A 12,372-nucleotide genomic window follows, 5' to 3' on the forward strand; every position below is an offset into this window, starting at 1 on the left:
CCCCCCGCCCCCCGCCTCACTGTCCCTGTCCTCCACAGGCTGGTGGACCAGGCCGTGGTGCCCACCTGGTGATGCAGGGCGAGGCCCCCTGCACAGCCCACTGAGCGGAGAACGCACCCCTGGCCGCCGCCATGGCCCGCCTGGCCGCCGCGCTCTGGAGTCTCTGCGTCACAGCCATCCTCGTCACCTCAGCCACCCAAGGTAGGTGTTGAGGGGGCCGAGGCAGGGTAGAGGGGATGAAACCCCGAAATACCCCTGACCAGGGCTCCCCTGGTGGCTCAGCGGTAAAGAACCTGCCTGCCAGTGCAGGAGACCTGGGTTCAATCCCCGGATTGGGAAGATTCCCCTGGAGGAGGGCATGGGAACCCACTTTTTGCCTGGAGAATCCCATAGACAGAGGAGCCTGGTAGGCTACGGTCCGGAGGGTCGCAAAAGAGTCGGACATGACTTAGTGACTCAACCACCACAACCTCCTGATCCCTTGTTAAGAGAATCAGGCCCCCACCCAGCCTAAGTCTGGCAGACCCAGAGCAGAGAAAGACTTGGTGATCAGATACCCTGATTCAAGGGGTCCCCAAATCAGCCCCTCACCCCCAACCCAGAGCTCCAGGGCTCGTCCCGCCAGGGGTCCTAGGGCCTGGGATTTGGGCTGTGGCTTCCAGGACCAGGACAGGCCTTCCTGGTGAGGCTCTTCTGTCTCCTGTGTGTGTGTGTCTCTCTGTGATTACATCTCCGAGGCTCTCGCTGGGAAGAAGGCTTAATTAAAGCATGCCCGCTGACGTTTATTTAAAAACAACTAATTATCCGGCTCGGCCCTATGCCGGCCCTGGATCCCGAACACGCCACAATTAGTGCCCGGAGCCTACCCGCCCACCCTCGCCCGATTACTCAATTACTGTCCCTACGGTGGGCCCAGGCGGGGGCAAGGGCAGCGCGGGATGAGAAGCAGAGAGAGGAGGCCTGCCGGCCTCACCCTCGCCCTGGGGCTGCCCCCGGCCCCACTCTTCCCAGCCCTGTCTGGAGGCCGCTGGTGGTGAGCCCTGCTCACCAGCGCTCCCTCTCACAGAGAGCCTCAAAGGTGGAGGGGGCATCATTCAGCCATGCCACCAGGCCTTGGCACTGCTCCGGCCAGCTGGCACCCTCCAATCCCACAGCACCCGTGTTCTTTGCCCGTCCAGGTCCTGCCCTACAGCCCCAGTGGGGCCGGGTGGGGCTGCTTCCACCCCCAGACCCATCTGAGCCAGCCCTCCACCCCCAGCCTCCTTCCCAGACCCAGGAAGGACTAAAATTAGACGTGGGAGCAGATGGCGCTGGAGGAACACATGTAAAACTTTTCCCCAAGTGGGACTCAACTCACCCCAAAAAACCCTGAGGGCCTGGCTGCCAACCCTGTTGGGCCCCCAGCTGGCATCAGAGGGACTAGATCACAACACAGGGGGTCCGTCTGTCTCTGCTGCCAACGCACACTGGGACTTTCTCTCCATCCACCAGTGACAGTCTCCATGTTGGTGGCTTGGGACCCTGCTGTGTATCCCTGCTTCCCTCGGACCCCTGGCATAGGCCTGGCTGGGACCAGTGTGCAAGAAGGTGGCTGCCCCGGCAGGCGTGGATGGTGCTGAGCCCGCTCTGTCCCACAGAGACGAGCTGCCTTAATCATCCTCCTGACAGTAGTAATCAGGGGCCTGTCTGCTCACTGCGGACCAGTTCTGCACCCCTCAGCAGAGGCCCGTGAGGTAGGCGTTGTTGGCTCCCTAGAGTAGGAAGTAAGGGCACTGGGGTGGTCAGTGACTACGTGAAGCCACCAGCCAGGGAATGGCTGCACTGGGATTTAAACCCTAACCACCGGGCTCCTGAGTCCCAGCTTGCAGTCCCTGAAAGGCACAGGAAGGGAGCTGACATGTGACAATGTAGCCCCTCCAAGAGCCAGGCACTCCCATGGCAAGTTCTTCCATTGTCATGGCAACCCTAGGAAGTTTCCCAAGTGAAAGCCAGGGCCCCCTCCCTGGGATGCCCTCGCTGTCCACAGCACCTCCTTCCAGAACATCTTCTAGCACAGAAGCCTCCCAGTACATCCCTGGGCTGTGGTTTGCCCATTTTACAGATCCAGAAACAGGCCTGGTGAGGCGCCAGCAGCAGCTATCCAGACGAGAGTGTGCATGGGAATCACGGGTGGGTGTACCCATTCGGGGGCTCCTGGTTTCACCCCCGAGATTCGGGATCAGCAGGTCTGGGTCTAGGGGCACTCAGAATCTGCACTCTGAACACAGTGTGGATATGCCCAGGGCCACACTGGGAGGAACCCTGGCCCAAAGGACCCACCTGGCCTGTCAGCTGGGAAGTAGCAAAGTCAGGCTCTGTGGTTTCTTCCAGAACGTGAGGACATTCCCTAATACACCCTCCCTGCTCTGTGGGTGGGGGTGGTGCCAAGTTAGAGAAGTGCCCCAGGCCACTCTCAGCTTTGATGATTTGCCTGAAGGATTCATGAAATTCACAAGCACCATTATTGTTGTTTACTCGCTCAGTCGTGTCTGGCTCTTTGGGGACCCCATGGACTGTAGCCCACCAGACTTTGCCACTGAGCCACAAGGGAAGACCGTCCCTTGCGGTTATAGTTGATTACTGGTGGCTCAGATGGTAAAGATTCCTCCTGCCAATGCAGGAGACCCAGGTTCGATTCTGTGGTTGGGAAGATCCCCTGCAGAAGGAAATGGCAGCCCACTCCAGGATTCTTGGCTGGGAAATCCCACAAACAGGAGTTTGGCAGGCTACAGTCCATGGGGTCACAAAAGATTTAGACATGACGTAGTGACTAAACAACAACATCGTTGACTACAGTGAACTGATACAGATGAAAATCAGCCAGGAGAGGAGGGGCATGGGGCAACTTCGGGAAGGTTCTGTGCAGGTGGTTCCCTCCCAGTGCAGTCTCAGACAGCGGGAACTCTCTAGGCAATGATGAGCCACACCACGCATGTTATACTGCTAACCAGGGAAGCTCTTCTGAGCTTTGGTGTCCAGAGTCTTTACTGAGGCTCAGTCACATAGACATGGCTGGCCTCAATCTCCAGCCCCTCAAGAGGTCAGCTGATACATCACCCAAAACGCCTACCTGAAACCGCATTGTTAGTGAACTATATTTAATAGTTTGCTAGGACCGTCGTGACCAAGTGCCACAGACTGAGGGGCTGAAGCCACAGAAAGGTATTCCCTCCCAGTTCTAGAGGCCAGACGTCCAAGATCAAGGTGTCGGCAAGATTGGTTCCTTCTGAAGGCCACCGGGGAAGAGTCTATTCCAGGCCCTTCTCCTTGGCTCATAGGTGGTCATCATCTTCCTCCCTGCATCTCCATGTCATCTTCCTTCTTTGTGTGCCTCTGGGTCCAAATTTCCTCTTTTTATAAGAACACCATTCATATTGGATTTGTTGTTGTTGTTCAGTCGTTCAGTCACATCCGACTATTTGCAACCCTATGGATTGAAGCACACCGGGCTTCCCTATCCTTCACCATCTCCCGGAGTTTGCTCAAACTCATGTCCATCGAGTTGGTGATGCCATCCAACCATGGCATCCTCTGTCAACCCCTTCTCCTCCTGCCTTCAATCTTTCCCAGTGTCAGGGTCTTTTCCAGTGAGTCAGTTCTTCGCATCAGGTGGCCAAAGTATTGGAGCTGCAGCTTCAACCTCAGTCCTTCCAATGAGCATTCAGGGTTGATTTCCTTTAGGATTGACTGGTTTGATCTCCTTGCTGTCCCAGGAACTCACGAGAGTCTTCTCCAACACCAGTTTGAAAGCTTCAATTCCTCGGCACTCATGTTGGATTAGGGCCCACCTTAGTGGCCTCATTTTAACTTGAGTACCTCGGTAAAGATGCTATCTCTAAATCTGCTCGTATTCTAAGGCAGGGGTCCCTTTCCTGGGCTGCAGACCAGTAGTGATCCATGGTCTATTCGGAATCAGGCTGCAGAGCAGGAGGTGAGTGGTGGGCCAGCAAATGAAGCTTTATCTGTATTTACAGCTGCTCTGCATCATTTGCATTACCGCCTGAGCTCCACCTCCTATCAGATCAGCGGTGGCATTAATATTCTCACAGGAGCGTGAACGCTACTGTGAACTGTGCATTCAAGGGGTCTAGATTGCGCGCTGCTTATGAGAAACATCCGAAAACAATCGTCCCCATACCCCGTCCATGGAAAAAATTGTCTTCCATGAAACCAGTCCCTGGTACCAAAAAGGTTGGGGACCGCTGTTCTAAGATACTGGGGCTTAGGGCTTGATTTCAGAATCTGAATTGGTGGAGGGGGGAAGACCTGATTTAACCCATTAACAGTTCACACAGGCTATCCTGGCATGGCTCCAGGCCCCCAAGTAAAGACACTCTTCTCACAAAGGACACTAGAAGGGCTCATAGGACACGTCCCAGGAGCCAGACTCTTCTTGGGCTGGGCTAATGGCCTTACTACACAAGTGGGCACACCGAGAAGCCCATTTCACAGATGAGTAAACTGAGGTTCATACAGCCTGCAGGCCGATACAGTCAAGCTGGAGGTGGAGCCTCTTCAGTGGGATTCTGTCCCACCCCTCCTGGGCCTGGTGGTGACCGACTCCCTCCCTCTTCTCCCTGCAGGCCTGAGCCGGGCTGGGCTCCCATTTGGGCTGATGCGCCGGGAGCTGGCATGTGAAGGCTACCCCATCGAGCTGCGGTGCCCGGGCAGCGACGTCATCATGGTGGAGAATGCCAACTATGGGCGCACAGATGACAAGATCTGCGACGCCGACCCTTTCCAGATGGAGAACGTGCAGTGCTACCTGCCAGATGCCTTCAAGATCATGTCCCAGAGGTGAGGGGCTCCAGGAGGAAGGGGTGACAGCAGTCCCGAGGGGCCCCAAATAAGGTGCCTGTCCTCTGCGCGCCCCATGGCCAGCACACCCTGTTCCCCTTCACCCTTCCTTGTGGGCATTCGACACATATTTCCTGAGCAGCTACTAGGGGCTAGGTGCCACGCAAACAGCCAGTAAGACCCAGCCCACCCCCTGCCAGCCTGTCACCTCCCCAAGCCGTACCCTTCGCCAAAAGCCCGTTGCCTCCAGACGCTCATCCTAAGATTAGCAGGGGCTTGCAGGGTAAGGGCCAGGGCAGGACAGGGGGCTGTGTCAGAGGAGCTGAGGGACAGCCCAGAGGGCTTCCCTGAGGAGGTGACATTAAACATGGACGGCAGAAGGTTATGTGCTTGTGTCAGAGAGAGGTGTGTGAGAATGTGAGGGAGTGAGTGAGTGTGAAGACTGTTCCTTTCTGTAAGTGTGTGTTTGAGTGGGGGGTGGGAGGTGTACAAAGCTACACACTCAAGCCAGACCACCTACAGCTCGTCAGCCCTTCCTTCAGATTTTACCCAGATTTAGGACTTCCCTGGTGGTCCAGTGGTTAAGAGTCCGCCTGCCAATGCAGGGGACATGGGTTCAATCCCTGGTCCGGGAAGATCCTACATGCCACAGGGCAACTGATGGTGTGTGCCACAACTGCTGAGCCCATGTGCCACAACTGCTGAACCCATGTGCCACAACTACTGAAGCCCGTGCACCTAGAGCCTGTGCTCTGGAACAAGAGAAGCCACCGCAATGAGAAGCCCGAGCCCCACAGCTAGAGAGTAGCACCCGTCGCCGCAACTAGAGAAAGCTAGCACACAGCAGTGAAGACCCAGTGCAGCCAGATTAAAAAAAAAATTTTTTTTAACCCAGATTGATTGCTGCTGTTTCCACGCATGCTCTGCCCCCTCTCCTTGCTTTCTCTTGCCTGCCTGCTATAGTCTGTTCCCGCCATAGCAGCCAGAGAGCGCTTGTGAGCACTTGAGTCAGGTTCTGCCCTCCTATCAGATCCCTCCTTGGTGCCCACCTCACTCAGAGCAAAAGGCCTAAGTCCTCCTCAGGTCCACAAGGCCCTGGACACTCTGCAGCGTCCTCTCTAGTCCTCACCTTCTCCAGGCTCCTCCTCACTGGATTTCAGTTACCTGGCCACTCCTTAGACTCATCACCCACCTTCTGCTAGGGGCTCCCTCAGGACCTTTGTGCTGGCTGTTCCCCCTGTCTGGAATCCTCTTCCCCGAAACCCGCGTGACTCCTCCCTCCCCTTACTCAGGTTCTTTCATTTGAATTATGGTTTTTTGCTGCACCCCGCTACTAGCACGTGGGATCTTATTTCCTTGACCAGGAATTGAACCCATGCCCCCCGCACTGCATTAAAAGCACAGAGTCTTAACCACTGGACTGCCAGAGAAGTCCCCCATTCAGGGATTTTTTTTTTTTTTTTTGCCTGACTAGCCTCTTAATGAGGTCTACCTGACCACACTCTAAAATCACAGTGCCCCTGCCCCACTTCCCAGCCCCTTCTCTGTCTCTCTCTCTCCTAGTCTTGACTTCTGCCCACAGTTCATTGGCTGTATTGCCTCTTTATCATGTCTCTTTTACGTCTTCCCTCCCTGGGCTGTCAGCCCCACAGAGTGCTGTCTGTCTCCACCATGTCCACAGCTAGCTACCCCACAGGCGCTCACTGAATTTTTGCCAAATGCCTGAGAGAGAGCAGGGTTCACTCCAGGACCCTGAGCAGAAAACTGGAAAAGGGGAGGCCTGGGGCCAGCTCCACAGCTCCTCGGGGATTCTAGAATCCCTCACTGGATGGGGCTTCCAGAAGCCTTCTGAGAGCTCCGGGCAGGGAATGGGCATGGTCAAGTGGCTCAGGTAGGTGGGGCGGGCTGGAACCACATCACCCTCTCACTTCCACCATTTCTTTCTCAAACATCTACTCTCAGGACTTCCCTGGTGGTCCAGTGGTTAAGGCTCTGAGCTTCCACTGCAGTGGGCATGGGTTTGATCCCTAGTCAGGGGCTTCGCAGGTGGTGCTAGTGGTAAAGAACCCACCAGCCAATGCAGGAGACATAAGAGACATGGGTTCGATCCCTGGGTTGGGAAGATCCCCTGGAGGAGGGCACGGCAACCCACTCCAGTATTCTTTGGGGACTTCCCTGGTAGCTCAGACGTTAAAGAATCTGCCTGCAGTGCAGGAGACCTGGGTTCAGTCTCTGGGTCGGGAAGATCCCTGGAGAGGGGAATGGCAACCCACTCCAGTATTATTGCCTGGAGAATCCCCATGGACAGAGGAGCTTGGTGGGTTATAGTCCATAGGGTCACATAGAGTAAGACACAACCGAAGCAACTTAGCACAGAGAAATAAGGTCCAGCGGTGTGGCAAAACACACAGAAAACAAAAAACTATTTCCCTGAAGCAATCTTCTCCCTCTTCCCTAATTTCCATCTCCCAACACCCCTGCATGGACCATCCCAGTCCAGCCTCCCTTTTCTCCTACCCACTGCCTCTCCAGATCCTCCCTGCCCACTTTACTCGGACCAGCCTCAGGGTCTATGGTGGTTTTCGCCATCTCCCCAAGTTGCTTGCACAGAAACTCGCCTAGTTTCCGACGCCCATGGGGTCTCAATTCTGGGGCAGAGGGGTGGGGGACACAGTAGTTCGGTCACTGGGGCCAAGCGAACGTGATGAGGCCACTGCCCCCACTGTCGTCACATGTGGAGACTCTACGTTAGTTCAGGGTCCAGCTCTGTGACTCTGACAGAGACACCCTTGGGTAAGTACAGTGGCCTAAACAGGATCGGCTTCCTAGGTGAGGCTAGTGGTAATGAACCTGCCTGCCAATGCAGATGTAAGAGACACAGGGTCTGTCCCTGGGTTGGGAAAATCCCCTGGAGGAGGGCATGGCTACCCACTCCCGTATTCTTGCCTGGAGAGTCCCATGGACAGGGGAGCCTGGTGGGTTACAGTCCATAGGATTGTAAACAGTCGAACACAACTAAAGGGACTTAGCTCACAAACAGGATCAGAACTGAAAAGACCCTCAGCACCTGCTTCTATCTGAGTACTGAAACCCCGCCCCCTACTTCCACCCCGGGGCCACTCCCTTAAAGGCTACATCATACCCACTCTCACCTTCTGGGTTAGAACTCAAGTCACAGGCACTTCCCAGCAGGGGAGGCTGGACATGTGGTTTTTCCAGGAAGGCCAGCATTTCTGTGTTTTTCTTTTTGTTTTCATAGAGGCGAAATCCACATAACAAAAGATGCACCATTTTAAAGTGAACAGTTCAGTGGCATTAATTACATTCACGATATTGTGCAATCTCTGCCTCTGTCAAGTTCCAGAATATTTTCATCACCTCAAAAGGAAACTCCATCACCCTGAGCAGTCACTCCCCACCCCCCTCCCCTCCCCTGAGTCCCTGGCAACCACTAATCTACTTTCTGTCTCTGGATTTGCCTGTTTTGGACATTTCATATAAATAGAACTGTGAAACACGTGGCCTCAGGCTGGCTTCTCTCACTGAGCATGATGTTTTCAGGGCTCATCCATGGTGTAGTATTAGCGCTTCCTTCCTTTTTATGGCCGAATAATGCTCCACTGTGTGGGTAAGCTGTGCTCCATTTATCCACTCATTCGCCCGTGGGTTGTCTCTACCTTTTGGTGGTTGTGTGAATGATGCTGCTGTGAACATTCACATACAAGCAGTTGTACACAAATACACCTTCAGTGTTGCAGGAGATGAACGGACCTGCTTTCAGTTCTTTGGGTCATAGGTAACAAAGTCTCTGTTTAACCATCTGAGCTCAGTGTTATATATATTTCTAAATTTATATATTTTTAATTGAAGGATAATTGCTTTACAGTATTGTGTTGGTTCTGCCATACGTCGACACGCATCAGCCATACGTATACATATGTCCTCTCCCTCTTGACCCTCCCTCCCACCTCCCATCAGTGTTATATTTTTGAAAAGGGGAGGTGAGGAGTGTGGGTACGAGCAGATGCTCATGAGTTAAGCACTCATTGGTTAAGAGCAGGATTGAAGTGAAGACGCAGGAGCCCCCTCTGCCTCATACCTGTCAGGAAGCCCCCCCACAACCAAACCACTTCTTTCACACCTACAGTCAAGGTGCTGTCCTGCGCAGCCAAGACTCAGCTGCTCCAGGAAACAGAGACCTTGACCGTGGGTATAGACAGCAGAGAAGAAACATCTTTTTGTTGTTGCTAAGTAGACTTCCCATCGCGTGGTAGCCAGACTCCTGAGAAGTTGACAGGGACTTGGGGGAGTTCCGCATGGGGAACCGAGGATGGTTTCAGCATGAAGGGACGACTCTGCCCCTCTCTGGCTGCAGAGCCTTGCGGCAGCTCTGTCCAAAAGGTGGGACGTGTCAAGACGTGGTATGAGGTGGCAAGCACTGAGCATTTCATCAGTGTTCACAAAGATACCACCTTGTATGTATGGCTTCACATCTTATTGAACAAAGGACAGGTTTTATGGTCAATTTATGGGAAAAAAAGAGACATAATGGCACAGGTGACACTCAGGAGGAAAGTGATGAAGGGTGACTGGAAAAACATTTTATGGAGTGACCCCTCTGGCATAGCCTTGAGCTTCCTGCTGTGCCAGGCCTGAGAATAGAAGACTCCTATCTGGAAGGAGAGAGCAGACAGGAGGCAGAAAACAACATCCACATATGGCCCCTGGCATGGTCACCGTGGTTCCTTCCCCAAGTGGAGATGTCCCTTCCTCTCCTGAGCCTGGGCCTCCCCCGCCCAGTTCCAGGCTCGTCTTTTCCCAACCCCCCATCTCTCCTCCACAGGTGTAACAACCGCACCCAGTGTGTGGTGGTCGCTGGCTCCGACGCCTTTCCGGACCCCTGCCCTGGGACCTACAAGTACCTGGAGGTGCAGTACGACTGTGTCCCCTACAGTGAGTCATCTTGTTCCTCACGCGACATGGGCCCTTCCCCCTCCCAGAAGCAAGTGAGGAGGAGACACCTTGAACACACACACACACATACACACACATACACACACACACAAGGCCCAGCTGGGCCAGGAACACAGGGATGGCTGGACCCGCTCCCCCCTCACAGATTCTCTTTGCTCTGGCTCCCTTGTCCACACCGCTGTCTGCCCCACCCCCACCCCCACCCTTGACTCTGTCCCCATCCACTGGGCACCTTCTCCAGCTCCTGTTACTCTGGCCTGCTCACCCTGCTTCTTCACCTGCCCTTGGCTTATTTATACACTTCAAGGCCACACCCAAATACTCCACTTGGCACACTTATTATCTCTCCTCTCCCCGGACCTTGACCTCACTGCCGTCTAATTCCTCCTCCCCTGCTCTTCCCACATCCCTTCCCTTCCTGACCACCTCTTACACACATGCTCTTCCCTCTAACCCCACTTCCTCTCAGCTCCCTCTCCTTTCTCTTATCCTTCTCACTCCTCACAGGCCCCCACTCTTGCCCCTTCCCAATCCTGGAAGCTACCCATAGACAAGCAGGTCATCCTCTGAGGCCTGGCAGCAGATCTCATGTGAAGGGCTAGGGGCAGCTTCCACAGATTCTTAACTCTTGGTTGGTTTGCCTGTTAGCATTCCAGTACTTCCTTTCTGCACAGGAAGTGCTGCCATGTTGGACTGAGGGTGGTACCCAGGCATCCTGAGGAAGGTGATCTGGGGAGCCAGGGGCCTTCCATTCTTGCACCCAACTAAAGGAAGCAAACCATCAACAGGGTCTCTCCTCCTCAGCACCCCACCCTTAACATGGCCCTTCTTTCCAGCCCTCATGCTCCCCCAACCCCTCCTCATCATCCATTCCCTCCTCTCCACCCCCAGCTTCATGTAGCCAACCTGGAGGTAGGGCCCTCTGGGCAGAGGGGGGAGGAGGCAGGGCCACCAGGGTGTCTTGAGTGTGGGGGGCAGGGGCGGGGGAGCAGGAGGCCCTGTGACTCTCTCTCGTCTCCCCTCCCACCCCAGCCTTCCCCCCAACCTTTGATTTCTCCTCGCAGGTGACCGCAGATGTGCTGGGGGAGATAAGAGCCTCATGTGCTTCCATAGCTTTCTTCTTTTACTCCTTACCCTTTCCTTTCAGCGACCGAGGCCTCCAGTCACCACCTGAGGGGGACGCCCATCTGATCCTTGAAGCCTCCCCACAGCACTGGGGACACTGCCCACCCCCTGTGGGCTGGGGCAGCAGGGGAAGGGGGACAGGAGTTGGGGAGCACAGCACAGTGGAAAAATCTAGACTGGGTTCGAGGTTCAGCCCTGGCCCTTGGGTTTTCTGGCTCGGAAACTGGAGCAAATGACTTAAATTTCTCTGGGCCGCTGCAGAAGAAGGCAAGAGTCTGGGAGGTCATGTGTGCAAGGCGCCCAGCCCAGGGCCCGCCACAGAGCCCAGTCGTGGTGGCAAAGTGCTGGATGTAAACTCCCCCCACAGGGCAGAGACCTCATCTTCAACCCCCTCCCCAGCGCCCAGACCCAAGCCTGGTTCGGGATGTGCTCAGTAATGGTTTGGGTGCCCTTTCAATCCAGCTGAGCCTACACCTCCCTCTGTGATGCTGGGAGGGGATCAAACACCTCTGAGATGCTGCCAGGACTCCGGAGAACGTGGGTAAAGAGCTCTCTCTGCACCCCCAGCGGGAGATGTGAAGGAAACTACACCCGTTCTGTTTACTTCACTTCATTGAAGTCGTGTTGCTTCACTTCATTGAACCTGTTTCCTCATTTATAGACAGGATTCTCGAAACGCTGCCAGAGGGGTGCTTAGCTCGCTTCCTGGCGCCTAATAAGCGCTGAGCACTTAGTAGTCGTTGCTTTTCTTTTGACCACTCACCATGACTTTTACCAATTATTATTGCTATTGGTAATCAAAAATAAAACTAACACCAGCTGACAAGCCCAGTTTCTCCTGAGACCAGGCAGATAAAAAGCAGGGGGGGAAAAAATCTCTTGGTCCAAGTGGCGTGCAAAAGCAAGTGGGAAAAAAAAAAACAAAACAAATGAGTGGATACTATGCAGGTACAGAAGTAGGGAAGAGGTGTAGAGACTTCCTAGAGCTGAACCTCCGAGTGTGGGTGGGAGGGCATGACCCACAGAGACCAGGAGGGCTCAGGGAATGGGCAGCCCCCAGTCTGATGGGAGAGAGCTACCTTGAGCCCTGGGAGAGGCAGAGGCACGCGCGCTTGGGTGTGCATGCACACACACACATTCTCACACTCACTGACACGGAGGATGTATCTGGGGGCCTGGGCTAACTCCTGGTCCCAGAAGAAGAGGGCTGGCATTCCAAGGGTGATGGAAGCCAGGCCACCAAACAGGGAGGCCTGGCACTCACTTAGCCCCAGACTCTGAGCACCTCCTGTGTACCAGGCTCTGGGAGAGGCGCTGGGAAGGGAGTCAGACACTGCCCCTCCCGGCAGACAGGTGGCAGGAGAGCGAGGCCCAGGTCAGAGGTTCCTAAGGGGCCGGGGGGCCCAGAGCCTGGAGGGGGCACAGCCTGGGCAGCCC

At 54.9% G+C, this 12,372-nt stretch overlaps 1 protein-coding gene across 1 annotated transcript in view; it reads left to right on the forward strand.

Moving 5' to 3' along the window:
* The window catches only part of LPHN1 (latrophilin 1), a 49,874-nt gene that overhangs the window by 18,803 nt on the left and 18,699 nt on the right, over window positions 1–12,372 (forward strand). Inside the window, exons 2-4 of the mRNA XM_010855512.1 lie at window positions 39–201; window positions 4,623–4,836; window positions 9,680–9,789. Of these exons, the coding sequence (XP_010853814.1) occupies window positions 132–201; window positions 4,623–4,836; window positions 9,680–9,789 (394 nt within the window). The 5' untranslated portion in view covers window positions 39–131. The remainder of the gene's footprint in view (window positions 1–38; window positions 202–4,622; window positions 4,837–9,679; window positions 9,790–12,372) is intronic.

The sequence above is a fragment of the Bison bison genome, unplaced genomic scaffold, assembly GCF_000754665.1.
Source record: "Bison bison bison isolate TAMUID 2011002044 unplaced genomic scaffold, Bison_UMD1.0 scf7180017864365, whole genome shotgun sequence".
NCBI lineage: Eukaryota > Metazoa > Chordata > Mammalia > Artiodactyla > Bovidae > Bison > Bison bison.